At 40.3% G+C, this 20,055-nt stretch overlaps 2 protein-coding genes across 2 annotated transcripts in view; both read left to right on the top strand.

Annotated features, from left to right (window-relative positions):
* Window positions 1-3,028, top strand: part of wif1 (wnt inhibitory factor 1) — a 34,367-nt gene extending 31,339 nt beyond the window's left edge. Inside the window, exons 9-10 of the mRNA XM_060839311.1 lie at window positions 1,315-1,410; window positions 1,912-3,028. Of these exons, the coding sequence (XP_060695294.1) occupies window positions 1,315-1,410; window positions 1,912-2,033 (218 nt within the window). The 3' untranslated portion in view covers window positions 2,034-3,028. The remainder of the gene's footprint in view (window positions 1-1,314; window positions 1,411-1,911) is intronic.
* rps16 (ribosomal protein S16) overlaps window positions 1-20,055 on the top strand; it is a 435,012-nt gene that overhangs the window by 199,556 nt on the left and 215,401 nt on the right. The window lies entirely within an intron of this gene.

Genomic DNA, 20,055 nt, shown 5'->3' with positions numbered 1-20,055 from the left:
TCCTCATTTCCCCTCCGCCCACCTTGTCTCAGTCCCAACCCTCGAACTCAGCACCACCTTCCTAACCTGCAATCTTCTTCCTGGCCTCTCCGCTCCCACCCCCACTCTGGCCTATCACCCTCACCTTAGCCTCCTTCCACCTATCGCATTTCCAACGCCCCTCCCCCAAGTCCTTCCTCCCTACCTTTTATCTTAGCCTGCTTGGCACACTCTCCTTATTCGTGAAGAAGGGCTCATGCCCGAAATGTCGATTCTCCTCCTTGGATGCTGCCGGACCTGCTGCGCTTTTCCAGAAACACATTTTCAGCAATATTCCAACAATAGCCTAACTAATGTCCTGTAGCCACAACATGAGCTCCCAACTCCTGTATTCAATAGTCTGACCAAAAAAGGAATGCATACCAAACACGTTCTTCACTATCCTATGTACTTTCTATCCTATGTCGTATATCCTATCCACTTTCAAGGAGCTATGAACCTGACTCCAACGTCTTTGTTCAGCCACACTCCCCAGGATCTTACCATTAAGTGTATAAGTCCTGCTAAGATTTGCTTTCCCAAAATGCAGCACCTCACATTTATCTAAATTAAACTCCATCTGCCATTCCTCAGCCCATTGATCAAGATCCCATTGTAATCTGAGGCAACTTCTTTGCTGTCCACTACGCCTCCAATTTTGGTGTCATCTGCAAATGTACTAACTTATGCTCACATCCAAATCATTTATATAAATGATGAAAAGTAGAGAACCCAGCACTTTTCCTTGTGGCACTCCACTGGTCACAGGCCTCCAGTCTGAAAAACAACGCTCCACCGCGACCCTCTATCTTCTACCTTTGAGTGAGTTCTGTATCAAAATGGCTAGTTCTCCCTGTATTCCATGAGATCTAACCTTGCTCACCAGTCTCCGATGGGTAACCTCGTTGAACGCCTTACTGAAGTCCATATCGATCACATCTACCACTCTGCCCTCATCAATCCTCTTTGTTACTTCTTCAAAAAAAAAATTGGGTGCACAAATGATTTTTCAGAACAACAATCACTGATCCCTTCAAAAAATTAAGGTGTGCCAGTTATTAAAGTGAGGTAACAACATTGATGTTTTAACAACAGCCTAAAAGGTAAACTTGGCAGAAAGAGTTAGGTGAATACCGATGTATATTTTTTAGTTGGGCAATTACCTTTCCATTTGGTTAATCAAACATTTACATCCATATTGACTACAACTTTAGAGAGCCCATTATGTTTATTGGAGGTGAGAAAACTTAAACCCAGTTGAGAAGAACTAAACTTTCACACTTTGGTTTTTTGCAGCTGTTTGTGAACCTGACTGTGGACCACATGGATCCTGTATCGAGCCCAACAAATGTGAATGCAGGGAAGGCTGGCATGGAAGACACTGTAACAAGAGTAAGTGGGAACGAAAGAGCATGTAGAAATCCTGACCTATTTCACAGCCTCTTTTGCCAAACAATCTTGAAAACGTATTTGATCTTAGAATGTATTAAATTGCAGGAAATCTGATACATTTCAACTAATTACTATGGTTCTTTGTCCCACTTAATAGAGATTTATCAAACCAATAAATCACTTCTCGAATAAATTTAATGCTGGATTTGGTTTCTCTTGAAATCCAAACTTCTGTAGAACATCAAGTAATCATTAAATGGAAATCACAGATAGTTGCTGTAGCTAATTGAGACAGTAAATTGAATGCAGAACATATCCTTGAAATCCCATCAGTCGAGTGTAGCTTTGTTGACATATTCTTACTGTTATACTCTTGCTGTCTTACTCCAAGTCTATTCTTCCACCAGGTCTACATTGTAACTGTTCAAAATCACACGAATAGTGCAGATGCTGGAGATGTATCAATTGGTTGTTTTTAGCTCACTCTAATTTTTTTTTAAGGATATGGAGCCAGCCTAATGAATGCCCTGAGGTCAGCAGGCTTCAAGCACAGACAGCATACGCCTTTACCTAAGGAGAATGTTGAGAGTCACATACCAGCCGAAACTAATTACATTTGGTAAAGGAAAACATCTGAAACCTTTTTACTGTATGTACAGTTTACGACTCCGCTAACCCCACTGAGTACTAAGTTTTAAAAAAAACGTCTGTAATGGAAAAACCACTCCTCTGTTTGCCATACTATCTTCAAAACTACACTTAACATCGGAGCAAAAGCTTTCTAGCTATGGAAATATTCTTTTAATTTTTTGCATTTTAACAGAATCACTGTACATTTTTGCCGAAATATTTTAATATTTACACTTATGAATTTAAATTAATGAACTTTTAGACAATAGCAACATTTGATGCGGCAATAAATATCAAACAAGTATTATTTATACACAGCATCTACTACTTACTGAAGCCAAGGTAGCTGGTGCACTAACCAAGAGGGGGTGCCAGTATATATATTTTAAGTATGTATATACATATTTGTGCACAATACATATTGAACAGATTAAATATTCAAAATATTTTTAATTTACATCAACATTGATATTGCCTAGAGATCAAAGGCCACTTAAAGTCAATTCTAGAGCAATATTACCCAGTTCTACAAGCCTTTCAAAAGAAAACAAACCTGTTTTTCTACTCTCTTCTGTAGCATGATAGGTTTCACTACAAGTAATGTAATCTACAGTCTAGGCTTTTTGCTTTCTGGTAAAAATCTGCAAATATGTTTCTCTGGGATTCTTTGCAAGTGAAGATGGACTCTAATATATCACCAAAACTCTTAAATACAGCAGTTACATGACAATGCACTAGATGTTTTCATCTGACTAGCTCCAAAGCAAATTTACAAATTTAGTTCTTACATGAGTTGGAGAACCTACATGTGTAATTTTCTCATTTTCAGAGTACTGATATTAGCAATCTACATTAATCTAAATATTATCTTCACGTTTCATTTTATGCGTATTTTATCTAAAAGCTAGAAGTCATATTTTTTCAATATGTTTCATTTACAAGGCAAATTTAGAAACTGCTGTATGCATCTGTATAAATATGGACAAAATAAAGGCTTCATATCTTTCAGAATTTGTGTTTAAGTCTGGGTGCAATATGACAATGTTTATTTAAAAATTTCATAGCTGTAAATTGGTTTCCATTCCTTATAATTGTATGCTGTTACATCTATGTTCAACAGGTAGGAATATTCAGCTATCATCTCGCAAATCTAACATGTTGCCAATTAATAGTAAACTACTTCCAAACAATAGTCATTTGTCCTAACCAATGCCTAGCCATCTTTAGAAGGTCAAATAGGCATGTTGCAATAACCTTCATGTTGCAGGATTTCCTAATCTTAATTTTATTTATAAAAATGCTGACAGCAAATAATAACTGGATTTCAGTATTTGAATATAACTGGTTCTCTCTTGCAAACTATTTGAATATATTTTTATTTTTAAATTTAACTTCCTGAAAATGAAAGAGTATATCAAATCATTCTGATTTTCAGCATTCACAATTCTTTGGTTTACTTTTGTATATGAGGAGATTGTTTAATATTTAAGCATATGAAGAAAAACTGAATGAAAATTAGTAGAAATGAGTATTGTACAATTTTTTCACTATTTAACTCTTTAAGACTGATGAATGATCATTTTACTGCCAAATATTTGGATTACATGTCTGTTTGAGAAGGCCACAGATACACATTGAAAAAGGTAAGATTGTAACTAAGTATTTTGTTTCCCACTTCATTCAGAGGTGTGATTAGCTCACTTGGCTGGATGGCTGTTCTGTGATAGAGTGATGCCAACCGCATAGGTTCATTCCTGCACTGGCTGAGGTGATCATGAAAGATTCTCCTCAGCCTCTCCCCTCGCTTCAGGCATGGTGACTCTCTGGTTAAACCACCACCAGTTGCCTATCTCTGATGAGCTAGCAGCCCTTTCGTCTGGTAAGACTATGACAGCTTTACCTTTGGAATTTGAATGCTGGAACAAGCACAGTCATGACATTTTGGGGAAACTGAGTTGTGGGATTGGAGAACAATGCAATGTGTGTTTGGCTGTCAAATAACCTAAATGAAGGCAATCTCAGGCACAATTCGGTAAATTATTAGTATGTGACATTTTAAATTGTATTCAATACCGTGTTTGGATAAAAATGACTACTACAGTTTTCGGAATGGATTAAAGTGGCTTGTGAGTGAAGTACCACCACAATGTTACAATAACCATTCATGGTCAATGTTATAACTTGACAGTAAAATACTGAAAGAGTAAGGTTTGTCCTAGTACCCAAGAATGGCTTAGGAATCAGGTATCTCATTCAAATGCACAATCTTTATTCAAGTACAAGCAAGGAGAAACCCCATTCTTGCAGTGACAGGAAGAATTTCACCAGTACAATGTTTTAAGCAACAAATTTATTTTTGACCAGCTCCTTCAGTTTTCATCAGATCTTTACATCTGACTTTCCCTCTTCCCCAGTATAGCATTTTTAAAATCATTTTTTAATATGGCTTATCTTTCTCTAGATCTCATGTCCTCTTAATTAGATCTTCTCATCTCATTCTTTGTCTCAGGCACTATAAAAGAATAGTACAGTTCTGGTCCCCATATTTCGGGAAGGATGTGGAAGCATTGGAAAAGGTGCAGAAGAGATTTACCAGGAGGTTGCCTGGTCTGGAGGGAAGTCTTATGAGGAAAGGCTGAGAGACTTGAACCTGTTCTCACTGGCAAGAAGAAGGCTAAGAGGGGATTTGACAGAGACATAGGTGGGCGAAGGTAGGTGGTTGGGATAGGTTGGTGGGAAGAAGATGGATGGGTAGGTCAGGCCAAAAGGGCGGTTCCAAGTCAGAGAGTTGGATCTGGGATGGGGTGGGGATTAAGGAGATTTGGAAACTGGTGAATTTAATATTGAGGTTGTGTGGTTGTTGGGTTTTGAGGCAGAAGATGAAATGTTCTTCCTCCAGTTTGTGGGTGGCCTCGTTTAGGCAGTGGAGGAGGCCCAGAATGGATATGTCTGCTGAGATCCTTACGGTGGGAGGAGGAAAACTTCAAGGTGGGCATTCTTGGAAGATGCTTCACCGTATGGCTTTCCTCAATCACCACCTACCTTCATTCACCTATTGCCATCCCACCTACCTTTCCCTTAGCACAACCCCCACATTTATATCTCAACCCCGTTCCCCCTCCCCAGTCCCGATGACAAGCTTTGCCTGAAATGTCGACTCTCACTTCTCAGATGCTGCCTGGCCTGTTGTGCCCTATCCAGCAGGAAAATCTGACTCGGACTCTCCAGCATTTGCTGTCTTCACTATCTCCAAGTTATAATGAGAGAAAAGCAGGCAATAAAAACTACCTTGGTAGAGTTCAATAGAAAAATATTTAAGGCTACATTGGAAGTTGTGTCCAGGCACCTTGCTGTCCTTGGTAATAGCTCTGGAATGTATTAATGCAGAGACTAGATAAACAAGCTGTAGTGGCAGAGGTTTTAATGGCAGAGAGGTGCTTGTCTTGCACAAAGATGGGTTGGATCTTGTCTTGTGATTATGTGCAGCTCAGCTCACTACCTACACATGTGTGGGAAACAGCAAATCTCATGTTTGGGCTAGCAGGAAGTCTGCCCTTATGTCAGGAACATCACTGCAGAGTGCAGACTTCAAGCAGAGTTAAGTTTAGTTAGTGGTGAGTCAGGGTGAAGTGGGGATATTTATACTTGTCATTCAGCAACTAGCTTCTCCTTTGGAGAAGTGGAAGGAGCTGTTGGTGAGTAACTAGTAAGCGATTCTACTTGCTATAACTAGTCGGTCCAGTTAAAGCGTGGAATGGTGGTTCAACTAAGTGGAATTTGGGAAGTTATGCATACACCATGTACTTGAGAGAAATGTATCAGCAGGAAATGTCACTATCTGAACAGACTGCTGTTCTGGGTTTTGGAGCTCGAGAGAAGGTTGAGTCTCTTGTGCATTGTGAGGCAGAGAACTATGTGGATATCATCTTCACCATGGATATCCAATCCCTCTACACCTCCATCGCCATGACCAGGGCCTCCAAGCCCTCCGTTTTTTCCTCTCCCGACGTCCCCAACAGTACCCTTCCACTTACACTCTCATTCATTTGGCCGAACTGGTCTTCACCTTTAACAATTTCTTCTTCGAATCCTCCCACTTCCTCCAGACCAAAGGGTAACCATGGGCACACGTATGGGCCCCAGCTATGCCTGTCTCTTTGTTGTCGATCTTCCATAATTACAACGGCACCACTCCCCACCTCTTCCTCTGCTACATTGATGACTGCATTGGCGCCACCTCGTGCTCCCGCGAGGAGGTTGAGCAATTCATCACCTTCACCAACACATTCCACCCTGATCTTCAATTTATCTGGACCATCTCTGACACCTCCCTCCCCTCCCTGGACCTCTCCATCTCCATTAATGACGACCGACTTGACACTGACATTTTTTACAAACCCACCGACTCCCACAGCCACCTGGATTACACCTCTTCCCACCCTACCTCTTGCAAAAATGCCATCCCGTATTCCCAATTCCTCCGCCTCCGCTGTATCTGCTCCCAGAAGGACCAGTTCCACCATAGAACACACCAGATGGCCGCCTCCTTTAGAGACCGCAATTTCCCTTCCCACGTGATTAAAGATCCCTCCAACGCAGCTCGTCCACATCCCGCACCTCTGCCCTCAGACCCCACCCCTCCAACCGTAACAAGGACAGAATGCCTCTGGTGCTCACCTTCCACCCTACCAACCTTCGCATAAACCAAATCATCTGCCACCTCCAAAAAGACCCCACCACCAGAGATATATTTCGCTCCCCACCCCGTTCCGCCTTCCACAAAGACCATTCCCTCCATGAATACCTGCTCAGGTCCAAGCCCACCCCCCCCCCCCCCCCAACAACCCACCCTCCCATCCTGGCACCTTCCCTTGCCACAGCAGGAACTGCAAAACCTGCGCCCTCACCTCCATCCAAGGCCCTAAAGGAGCCTTCCACATCCAAAGTTTTACCTGCACTAATATCATTTATTGTATCCATTGCTCCCGATGCGGTCTCCTCTACATTGGGGAGACTGGACGCCTCCTAGCAGAGTGCTTTAGGGAACATCTCTGGGACACCCGCACCAATCAACCACACTGCCCTGTGGCCCAACATTTCAACTCCCCCTCCCACTCTGCCGAGGACGTGGAGGTCCTGGGCCTCCTTCACCGCTGTCCCCTCACCACCAGACGCTAGGAGGAAGAACGCCTCATTTTCTGCCTCGGAACACTTCAACCCCAGGGCATCAATGTGGACTTCAACTGTTTCCTCAATTCCCCTCCCCCCACCTCAGCCCAGTTCCAAACTTTCAGCTCAGCATGGCCCCATGACTTGTCCTACCTGCCTATCTTCTTTTCCACCTATCCACTCCACCCTCCTCCCTGACCTATCACCTTCATCCCCTCCCCCACTCAGCTATTGTACTCTATGCTACTTTCTCCCCACCCACACCCCCCTCTAGCTTATCTCTCCATCCTTCAGGCTCTCTGCCTTTATTCCTGATGAAGGGCTTTGGCCTGAAACGTCGATTTCACTGCTCCACGGATGCTGCCTGAACTACTGTGCTCTTCCAGCACCACTAATCCAGAATCTGGTTTCCAGCATCTGCAGTCGTTGTTTTTATCTAGTTGACTATGTGGATAGCCTGTTTAAGGAGGTGATCACACCACAGCTTCAGGATGTGCAGACGGTCAAAGAAAGCCAGTGGTTCCAAGAAAACCAGCCAGGTCATGCACGAGTACCTCAAGGTGATCTCGCTTACAAATTGGTTTTCCATTTTGCATACAGGAAAGGTTGGTTTCCCAAAGATGTCCAGTTATAGCCAAGTCAATGGCACCATGTTGTGGTTCAACTGTACAGGAGTCTAGGAAGAAGTGTGGAAGAGCTTCTGACATTGGATTCTTTAATTAGAGGAATAGTCAAACATTTCTGTGATCATAAACGTGACTTCAGGGTAATTATATTTACTCCATGTTGCAAAGGTTAAGAATGACTGCAGGACTTTCTTCACATGGTTGTGGGCCCTGTCCATCACAATATCTTAGATCGGAAGGAGGGGATGAGGTCCTGAAAGCAGACGATCAGAAAGCAGTACCTCCAAAGCAGTAATTATTGGATTGTTTCCAGTGCCTGTCCTAGCAAGTGTAGCAACAAAGAATTGAGTGATTGAACACGACTGGAAAACTAATGCAGGAGGCAGTAAGTCAGAATTCTGAGGCGTTAGGACCAGTTCGAGAGCAGGTGGACCTGTTCAAGATGGAATGGTAGGACTGGGGCTAACATCTCGGGAGTTTTGTTCATGTTGTTAGGGAGAGTTTAAATCACATTGGCAGAGTGATGGTAACCCAAGAGGGGGCTCAGATTCAAGGGAAGTAAGACTAATAAAAAGAAGTGGAAGAGTGGCAAACAAAAACAAATGATGCAATTGTGAGCATCAACTAGAATCAGAATGGGATATAATGTTAAAAAGACTGAATTAAAGGCACTCTATCTGACACGTAGAATTGACAAAAATGTTTGATTTGAATACATAAATTGAGTTAAAATGATATTACACAATTGTTGTTATGGAGGCCTAAGTACAAGATGACAGACTGGGAACCAAACATCCAACGATATTGTACATTTAGGAGGATTAAAAAAAAAAGTGGAGTTGCAATCCTAACAAGAGATGATAGCTATATATTGGAAAGGGAGGATCTTCAATTATTGTATCAAGATGTAGAATCAGTCTGGGTAGACTTCAGCAGCAGACAGTAAAAGGCAATACTTTAAAAAAAACTAGCTGGATTGAGGGTTGATATCTCCTGGACTACACTTTGTTCCACAGTATTGAAGGATGTAGCAACAAATATAGTGAATGCATTTATGGTTACCTTGCGTAATTATATAGGTTCAGAAAAGTTCATACTGACTGGAGGTTAGTACATAGAACCTCACTACGTAAGGAGAGAGGAACAGGGAGGTGAAGAATGACAGGTTGCCATCTTTAGAAGGAAATATGTTAAGAATCTATTACTAAGGATGTGATAATGAAACTTTTTAAGAAGGAATTGTAAAATCAGTAGAATCAGCATGGATTTAAAAAGGGGAAATCATGTTTGACGAGCTTATTGGGATTATTTGAGGATGTTACATGTAACATAGATGAAGGAGAACTAGGAGATATGGTGCATTTGGATTTTCAGAAGGCTTAGGTAACCTTCCATGTAGGCGAAGAGTAAGTAAAGTTAGATGCATTGAATTAGAGTGTGTATATAAGTATGGATTGAGAATTGGTTAACAGAAAGGGAGGAATAATAGATCATTCTCAGAATAATAGCGGTTACCTTTTGGATTATATAAGGGTCAGTGCTTGCTCAATAACTGTTTGCAATGTATATAAACGATTTAAATGTGTGGACTAATTGTATGTTATCCCAAACTTGCTGTTGATGCCAAACTGGGGAGAAAAGGTAATTTGTGAGGTGGGGAAAGAGAGAGTTCAAGAGAAGTTAGACAGGATAACAGTATGATCTAGAACATGACAGATGAAATATAATGTGAATGTGTGAAGGTATTAACTCTCAAATAGTGAAAGCTTGAGAAGTCCAGGTGTCCAGGTGATTCTTATATGTCCTTGTCCATGAGTCTCAAAATGCCAGTATGCAGGTACAGCAAGTTATTAGAAAGGCAAGTGTTGTGTAGGCATTCATTTAAAAGGAATTTGAGTCTTGCTGAGGTTGTATAGAACCTTGCTGATACCTCAGCCACAGTATTATGTACACCTTTCATCTCTTTATCTAACAAAGGATGTACTTGCCATAGAGAGGGAGTGCAATGGAGATTTAAAAGATTAAACCCTGGGATGGCAAGATTGTGTTATGATGAGTGATTGAGGATACTGTATTCTGAATGGCCTACTCCTGTTTCAACTTCCCTTCCTATGTTTTTTCCCCTCTCAGCAGCTTTGCAAAACCCTCATTTCAACCTCACAATCCCTCCATTGATACCTATGACCCTATCCTTTACCCAGCTTTCTTGCCTGCTAACCATCCCATTCTTACCAATAATGATTTTAACAGAGCATCCTTGCCTTCTCTGCATGTTGTTATCCCAGGGAAATGGAGTCTTCCTCCCTGATTCAAAATTAAAAGTCAGCAAATTAACTAATTAAAAATATATTGTTCTGAAACTGACAATACATTTCACGCGGATTTTTATACCAAGGTTTTAAAGGAAGACGATGAAAACATTGCCTAACTATAATCTCCCAAGGGTAACTTGATTGAGAAACCATTCTTTTAAGTTGTAAAGTTACACCTCTATCCTCTGGACAGAGTTAAAAGGATCACTTTGAAATGATAGACTAGTTGACATGTAGTTACCAAATTACTGGAGGCAATAATTAAGGATTGGAGCAACAGAACACCATGAAAGTTTCATGGGTGATCAGAGAGAACCAGCATGGATTTTAAACAATACGAAATGTTGGAACTACTGAAGGTCAATAGAAACAGTTACTGAAATGTAGGGCAATATCAAGCACTGGACAGTGTGGGCTATGGTGATAAATCTGGGAGAATTGAGACAGAATTAGTGCAAGACCTTTCTTGACAGCAAGAGCGAATAATGGCATTTTCCAATATACAGATCCACTGAAGAGACAAGATTCTCACCAGAGAGCAACAAGATGCCAATTGACAGGAATTATTGCTTATTAACAGTTTCATTAACTCAGTTGCCTCAGTAACAGGCAGTTCCCTGTTCTACAACCTGCCATGAGGAAATGAGACATGAATAATTCCCTAGATGAAAGTTGGGCGTAGGTGGAGGTGACTTTGATTCACTACTTGCTTCTCTGAACCACCATCTTGCAACCTGTCACAGTTGCATGAACTACATGCTTCACCTACATCTCCAAATTCACAGATGCTGGCATCTGACAATTAGTAGCTTTCTAGGTCCCTCATGGCACCTTTAGAATCCTTTATGATCCACTTACAGATTGCATATTAAAACTGTACCTGAGAGCATACTGGAGTTTAAATTAGTTACAGAGCAATGGGTCAGAGAGATGTTCACATCTTTGTGCTGTTTTTATATCTTTCTATGATCTGCCTATATATTTATTCGGAGAAAGTGAGGACTGCAGATGCTGGAGACCAGAGTTGAAAAATGTGGTGCTGGAAAAACACAGCAGGCCAGACAGCATCCGAGGAGCACGAGAATCGACGTTTCGGGCATAAGCCCTTCTTTAGGAGGCCTCCTGAAGAAGGGCTTATGCCCGAAACGTCGATTCTCCTGCTCCTTGATGCTGCCTGGCCTGCTGTGTTTTTCCAGCACCACATTTTTCAACTATATATCTATTCCTCTATTTCCTGCTGGTTAACAGTTGGTCTATAGTATAACCCATATAGCCTCACTCTTTATACAGCAATGACATTCTCCTTAAATCAGTAATGTAACTCCACCTACTTGTTTTACATTCCTTTCTATCACATTTGAAACATCTAAACCCCAAAATGTTGAGCTGCCAGTCCTGCCTTTCACTCAATCAAGTTTCTATAATGGCTTTAACATTATAGTTCCATGTGTTAATCCAGGCTCTAAGCTCACCTGTTATACCCCTTGCATTAAAATAATTACATTTCAGACTGACAGTCATGTTCATTAACCTACCCTTGCTTTGTCCTTCCTTTTAGACTTAATCTCTACCCTTTTAACCTCTATCACTCATCATGCTGACCTATAGTTCTGGTTCCCATGCTCTGCCACACTAGTTGAAACCCTCCTGAGTGGCACTATCAAACCTCCCTGCCAGGATATTGATGCCCCTCCAGTTGAGGAGCAACCCATCATTCTTATACAAATCTCCACTGTGTTGGAAGAGATCCCAATGATTCAGATATCTCCAACTCTCCCAACCAATCCATGCAGTCTGAGAGAAGCTGCAGATGGACTCTTCCTCATACACCAGTTCTTCAACCGCATATTCAACTCTAATATCTTCCTATTTCTGTCCTCCTAGCACATGGCACAGGGAATAGTCTGAGATTCTGAAATTACGATCTTAGAGATCCTGCTTTTCAATTTTCTACCAAATTCTGAATTCTCTGTGCAGACCCTCCTCTCGAGTCTAGCCTGGGTTGTTAATGCTGACAGGGGCTGTGACCTATGGCAGCTCACCATGGAGACAGCACGCTATCCTGGAGTCTCACTTGCAGCCACAGAAATGCCTATTTGTGCTACTGACTATAGAGTCCCTTTATCAATACTGCTTACCTTCAGTCCTGCCTGCTGTACAACAGAGCCAATTGTAGTGCTGCTGATCTGGTTGCTGCTGTTGTTTTCTTCAAGACACCATCCCCACACACACACACAACCCCCCCCCCCCGAGCAGTATCCAAAATGGTCTACTTGTTTGAAATGGGAATAGCCACAGGGGACTCCTGCACTGCCTGTCTGGCTCAGCCTTGACCACTTCCCTGAAATTCCTATCTATAAAATGTTCTGCTTCCTGTATGACCATCAGTGACTCCAACTCTCCCAACCAGTCCATGCAGTCTGAGAGAAGCTGCAGGTGGACATACTTCCTGCAGACATTGTTAAGGACATTAGACTTCTCACTGAGGAGCCTCCCAAATCTCTATGTGGGTATAGTTATAATATTTAAGATGTTTAGGTAAGTACATGAATAAGAAATGTTTGGAGGGATATGGGCCAAGCGCAGGTGAGACTAGTTTAGTTTGGAAACATGGTTGACATGGACTGGTTGGACTGATGGATCAGTTTCTGTCCTCCAAGACACTGACTCACGTGAGCATACCACTTCATTAACTGTCATTATTACTCCTCTAATAACTATTGGATTTAGAGAAAAGAAAAAAACCTTGCTTTGCCTTAATGCTACTCACGAAAGCCTGCACTTTAACCACAACAGTTACACTTTTGACTTCTCGGTCCTTCTCTGAAATGCCTCCCTATTATATACTGCTGGTAGGAAGGAAAAACCTCTCCCAGAATCTTCCTCAGTCACTTGTCATTATTGGCCTCTATTGGATGCCTTTCTTCCTGTTGAACACTGGGGAAAGTAACAGGGAAATTAGTTGGTGTTTGTGTATCCTGGTGCCAAGTTTCCTGCTAGTTTGTCCAATATAGTGTTTTTAACAGTTCTTGCATTGTATCTTGTAAATAACTTTAGTTTTGCTGGTGGTATCTAATGGATCCTTTAGGTTCATTATTTGCTGTTTAAGTGTGTTGGTAGGTTTGTGGACTACCATGATGCCAAGAGGTCTGAGTAGTCTAAGTTATTTCTGATATGTCTTTGATGTAAGGTAATGTGGTTATAGTTTTTGATTGCATTGTGTCCGCTTGTTTGGCCTTGTTTCTGAGGAATCAGCAGTTTGTGTATATTGGGTACCCGTTTTTCTTGAAAATGTTGTATAGATATTTTTCTTCTGCGTTTTGTAGTTCTTGGGTGCTACCAACACATTTAAACAGCGATTAATGAACCTAAAGTATCCTAGCAGGAAACTTGCCACCAGGATACATGAACACCAACTGGCTACCAAAAGACATGACCCACTCTCACTAATTTCCATACATACAGACAGAGAAGCACACCACTTTGACAGGGACAACACACACATCCCAGGACAGGCAAAGCACACACGAGAATTCTTAAAGGCGTGACGTTCTAACCGGAACTCCATCAATAAACACATCTGACTTAGATCTTATCTAACTTCCCTTGGGGGAAAAAAAAGAACCGGAAATGACATCACCCACCTTAAGAAACCAAGACTTATAAATAAAGAGGTGGGACATATCACCAGAGCTTTACCGGAGACTCTCACTGATGATGTTACCTAGTATGGTGACGAAATGTCTGAAAACAAACCTTCAAGCTCAGCGAGCTAAGTTACAGACTTATCATGAAACTGAGCTACAAATCTTCTCAAAAATCACTAACTTGTCTTTATTGATTGAAGCATTGAATACAATATGCGAGCAGGAAGATTATAATGGAGCTGTATAATATATTAGTTTGGCCATAGCTGGAGTACTGTTTGTAGTTCTAGTTATCGCTCTTTCGGAGGAGTATTATTGCACAAGAGATGGTGCAAAGGTGATTTACCAGGACTAGAGTGCCTGGGCTGTATTGTTTCTACTAAGAGAGAATAATTAGGCTCGGGTTATTTTCCTTAGAGTAAAGAAGGCTGAGGGGGGGTGGGGGGAGAGGATCTGATTGAGGTGTACAATATCATGAAGGGTGTGGATAGGCCAGTTAGGAAGAAACTTTCCACTTAGTGGAGGAATAACTAATCAAGGGGTATAGACTCAAAGTAAGAGACAAGAGGTTGGCAAGGATTTTAAAAAGATTTTTTTTTCACCCTGACCGTGGTGGCTGTCTAAAGCTTCCTGCCTGAAAGGATAGTAGAGGTAGGAACCATCAAAGTATTTTACCAGTATTTAGATGATCACTTGTAGTGTCACAGCAAGCAAGGCGAAGGATAAGTGCTGGAAATTGGGATAAGAGTAGATAGGTGCTTGATGACCTACACAAACAGGGTGAAGGACCTCTTTCCATACTGTAAAACTCTGATTTTTTTGCTGCTTGCAATACTGCAAGTGGCAGAGCATGAACCTTGATGGGAGGGGGATGCTGCAACAGAGTTGTGTGTGTGTGTGTGTGAGAGAGAGTGAAGTATTGGGGTGAAAATGGAGGCACATACACAAGTAGAGTGTAGAAGGTCACCGACCATCTATCTTCACTGTTGGGCATTGCTGTGTGATATTTTCTGCTGGTCCTGGAGGATGATGGTATCCCCACTCTGCACTCTCCCAATTGCCAGGACATTCAGGCACCTATTTGTAAAGCAGGATGCCAATCTCCTGTCCTGTCACATCTGAGGGTAAATGTCCCAACCCATGTTGGGCAGTTCCAGGCTGGCAGTACACTTCTAGATGGACTATGACTGTTTAAAGATGGCAGGTGCCAGGATCGAAAGTCTACTCAAGCAAATCCAGGCAATGACAAGTTTTTTCTGGGTATGGCAAGATGGTAGAATTAGGTTTGGATTTAGTCAAGTGTGGTACCAATGGGTTGTGGAATGTAGCTAATGAGGGTAGGAGAATGGGTGTGGGTGGACTTGTTGGGCTGAAGGCCCTGTTTCCATACTGTAGGGAATCTAATCAAATCTAAGTGATTTTGGGATGTTATGCTAAGAACCTTTACCAGGGTGCTCAGAGGAAAACCCTCAGTGAAACTCTACATAATTGACACAGCCAAAATATGTTAAGATTCAGACTATAAACCCTTCCTTCTTTCCACAGTTACTATCTAACCTTCTGAGTATGATGTTTATTTTTCAGTTTCTGTTTCAGGTTTCCAGCATCCACACTATTTTGCTTACAGATTTCTAATGGGTGGGTGAGGTCAGATTAACCTTCTTTGTTAGTTGTAGGGTTAATTATTCCAGAAGACAATAAGTTCACTCTCAGTGAGTTTGTGAAATTGAGGGAAAGTTATTGACTTGGTTAGGTGAGTGACAGGAGACCGAATAGGGATAATGAATAAGTACTACAATGTCAGTACAATGGTATCCCACAAGAATGTGTGCTGGGTTTTTAACTATTTACTGTAATTACAAACTAGTTAAATGATTAGAAAGAAAGTCACATTGCCAAATTTTCAAATGACATACAAATCAGTACCATTATAAGAGGATTGAAGTATGATGTTATAAAAAAATTAAAAGGTTAAGCAAATGGGCAGAACTTTAGCAAAAGGGTTTTGATACAGTCAGAGTCATAGAGATGTACAACATGGATACAGGACTTAGAGACTTCTCCTGAATTATGAAAAACCCAAAGCAGTGAAGGTTTAAAGAGACTTTTTGGGTTCAGGTAGCAATGGTAGAAATAAAAATGTAAGTTTACATATACGTGTGAAATATGCAGTAACATGAAACAGGCAAAGGAAGTGTTAGAGCTGTAATTTCATTTTACAGAAAAACATCTAATCACATCACTCAATTCATTTTATCAAATGGTCTTGCAGCTAATACATCAGCCAATCTAATAGGAAGTACTATTTAAAACATAAACACAAAAATAATTAAATAGTTCCATCATTAAATCATTAAAAGGCAAGAAATGATACTTGGAAACAAAAGAAGCAGATAAAATGAGGAAAAATAGGCCCTAATGATATAAAGATAAGATGAACAGATATCATTTTATCAATTGAGCAACGTTCAGGCAAATGGCCAACTATTTAGTTCTGAAGAATGGTCACTAGCCAAAACAATTCTCTGCTTTCTCTATACAGATGCACTCACATCTGCTGAGTTTTTCCTCAGCAATTTCTGATTTTGTTTCTGATTTCCAGCATCCGCAGTTATTCATTTATTCTCCATTATTTGTCCTGCTGCCTGTATGTCAGATGTATACACTTTCAGAGATTGAGTTGTTTGTGTTCAGTTTTACTTTGTAATGGGACAATTTCTAAATAATTGCACAGCATCAAAAGAAAAACTTAAGTACACCTTGCAACAAATGTGCAGATTCTTCAAAAAAAAATCCACATCTGGTACATGGCATGCTTTTAATGAGGTACAGCTGTACACCTCAAAAAAGTAAAACCTGTGACCCATGGTTGTTCACTTAAACTTTAAATTTCATTTATCCATACCACCAGAAGTAAATAGTTTATTATTAATACAATTTTATTGCCTTTTATATTTCACCTTTTTTTTTCTTCCCCAGGCAATGCACTTCCTACAGTTTAATGGGTAGGTCATTTTGTCTACACACATCGTTTCTACTCCAGCCTTAATTTGCTGCCTGGAAGCAAGTGACAGCAGCCTTGCAAATATTTCTCAATTTATTTTCTGTCCTTCTCCATTAGGTACTGGCTACCTGCTGTTTGACAATTCCCTGCAACAATGGTCAAAGCTAAAAATTCAGTGAATGGGAGATGGAGTCTTGTGCCACCATTTATTGACAATGTGTAGTTCAGTTCTGCCACCGTGTGTAGTCAAGAATCTTACTATTAATTATAACAAACTCTCTGAGAATCAATGCCACCTTAATCACAGTTTACGAATGCATCAGCAAAGTAAAAAGGGACACAATCATCTGAGACTATTAGGAATAAATTGAAAATAGGATTAGAACTGTTGAGACTTGATCATTTAACTTGCTATAGTTTGGGTAGGTACATGATCCAACACCAGAATGAAAGAAAATATTAAACCATATACATTAACACCACTCAAGAAGTTATTCACCGGCCTTTGTATTTGATTTATGTTTTCTCTTTAAGCTCTTCAAACACTATTATCCAAACAGTTCTTAAGCTTATTAGTTTTCTTCCAGCACACAGACTCACATGGTGGCTCAGTGGTTAGCACTGCTGCCATGCAGCGCCAGGGACCTGGGTTCGAGTCCAGCCTCGGGTCACTGTCTGTGTGCAGTTTGCACACACTCCCCATGTCTGCGTGGGTTTCCTCCCACTGTCCAAGGATGTGCAAGTTAGGTGAGTTGGCCATACTAAATTGCCAATAGTGTTCAAGGATGTGTAGGGGTAAACATAGGATAATAGGGTAGGGAAATGGGCCTGGGAGTAAAAATGGGCCTGGGAGTAACCTTGGGAGGGTTACCCTTCAGAGGGTTGGTGTGGACTTGTTGGGCTGAAGGGCCTGTTTCCACACTGTAGGAGATTCTATGATTCAAATGGAGAAGAAATATATTGCAACTGGTAAAATATTAAAGTTTTCAGAATTAAGCATTGGATCCAGCATTCTTGCATAGTTGAAGAGATTGTTCAATGTCAGTAGTATTTTAAAACTGTCACAGTCAACAATCTGGACTCTATTATTGTGTATCTTTATATGATATTTAATACAATCCTTTACAGATTCAATTCTCAATATTGTCCGAATAACATTTATTAAATGAGGGTTCAATCCATGAACTTTATTGGCTTTTATGGGAGTAATTTAAATCTTCTTTATAGTAAGATGGACATACATAAAATGAGATGAAACACATAATACATGTCACTAATTACAAAAAAAAACTGTATTTGAGATTTATGTTTACCTTACATTTAGAATGCTATGATGTTTCTCTGGGTCCTAATTAGTATCACATCTGTGTTTCTGGAGTTTGGAGGGGAAATTGCATTATAAAGACATTGGGATTAATTTTCAATTTTGCTTCCTGGGTGATAACCTCTAACTGCAGATTTTCTGTGACTGTTATTCTATTGTAATGGATGAAATTAAAATCCAGCATAGTCTACTTGGAGCTGAACATACATTTCCCACATAGAGTACATTTAGTGTCGTTCCTCATAGCGACTAACCAAAGGTGAATTCTCAATTTTGATTCTCACACCAAAAAAAGTACCAACTGAATACTGAAAATTAGTGTCATGTAGCTTTCAGAAGTTGCTTCAAAAGTGATTGAAGAAGCCTTGGAAGAAAACAGTCTGCTTTCTTGTCAGGGACATGTGCTACTACAATGTCTTAAGTCAACAACTTAAAAATGTAAACAAAACTACACACTCAGGATCTAAGGTTTGTAAGCAGCTTGATGTTTTGAATATATTTTAATATATAACTTTACTGGATTTGCTTTTTTTTTTGAAAAACAGTGAAAATGCCATTCCAATCAGCAATTTTAATGTGAATACCTATATTAGAAGTGGATTAAAAAAAGTGTATTCTAAGCCTGTCATATATTAGACATATGTGGCGACTATAGGAATGATGTAAAAACAGGACATTTGAACAAGTGATCCAATAACATGAGGCTTCATTATGATGTTTGCTTAAACAGTACTGCCTGTGAACTTATTGCTATTGCTAGCATGACCTGGCTTTCTGTTAATTAAAGAATGTGAAGACAAATAATCACAATCAGGATGTGGATAGTAATCTTGCAGTACACTGAAAAGGCATGCCATTTAATTAAACTCCCCCACACAAGTGCTCTCTTCATTCAGTGAAATCATCAGGCCTACTCTGTTTGTTATCATAGCATCGGACATGAAAAGGCTATTCTTACCAAATTGCTTAGCTTTACCCTTAGAAGTGAAGAAAGTAAATATTGTGGGTTAGCATACCCAAAGTTAAAACACAATCGTGTGCCTGTCAGAGTCTGAGTTTATGAACTCTTCATTGCACAGGCCAAACCATCTGAAAAAGATTGAGGTGAGGATAGCCAGCATTTGAAACATTTTGGCAACATTACAGAGAATTTGAGAAAGCTAGTGGTTTCCATCACTCTTCCCAGTCAGGTTTAGGGAAAAGAAACAAAACTGCAACAGAAAGATATGGTTGCTGAATGTTGATTCGACTGTATGCAATCCTTTTAGACCTAATGGAGCCAATATTTACCCTCATACATATAAATATAATTTAAGTATTATAACCTGCATTCTTTTTTAAAATGTCTGGATTTTGGCTACTTGAGAACTGCAATAATTATTAAATGAATCTTATTCTAGTACTGTGTTAACGAATACAAAATGTTCAACGCAGCTTCTCTGATGAATGGACCACCAATGCTCAAGAAGGTTCTAGGTTTAATCAGTTTGTCAGTCTAAGTCTGGTTGGGAATAACAGCATCAAAAATGGCTTCACTGACCCTGGACTAAGTGAAGATAAAAATCGATTGTAATTTCTGCTCTTGATGGCTGAAAGTGATCTCTGCTTAAAGAACTTCATAGGTCAGGAGCACAGAATGACCATATTTTTTCTCCCCATCCTGTGATCTAAAATGAAGTAAGAACTAGCCTGAAAATATGGCAGCCTGAACAAAGTTACTGTCTGCCGCCTAGTATGAATACACACGATCAGAAGAGACCGAATATTGGAAATGAAAATCTAATAAGTTTAATTAGTTGCAATTGTTCTTCAGTTTCGGTGCTAGTGTTGCTAATTCACGATATGTATGTAGCAGAAGTCAGTGTTAGTAAAATATAAGAATAGGTCTTCACTGCCACTGAAGATAATTAGGTATTATTATTCTAATTCTGTA

The sequence above is a fragment of the Hemiscyllium ocellatum genome, chromosome 19 (genome assembly GCF_020745735.1).
Source record: "Hemiscyllium ocellatum isolate sHemOce1 chromosome 19, sHemOce1.pat.X.cur, whole genome shotgun sequence".
Lineage (NCBI taxonomy): Eukaryota > Metazoa > Chordata > Chondrichthyes > Orectolobiformes > Hemiscylliidae > Hemiscyllium > Hemiscyllium ocellatum.
This window is presented reverse-complemented; position numbering and strand designations above follow the sequence as displayed.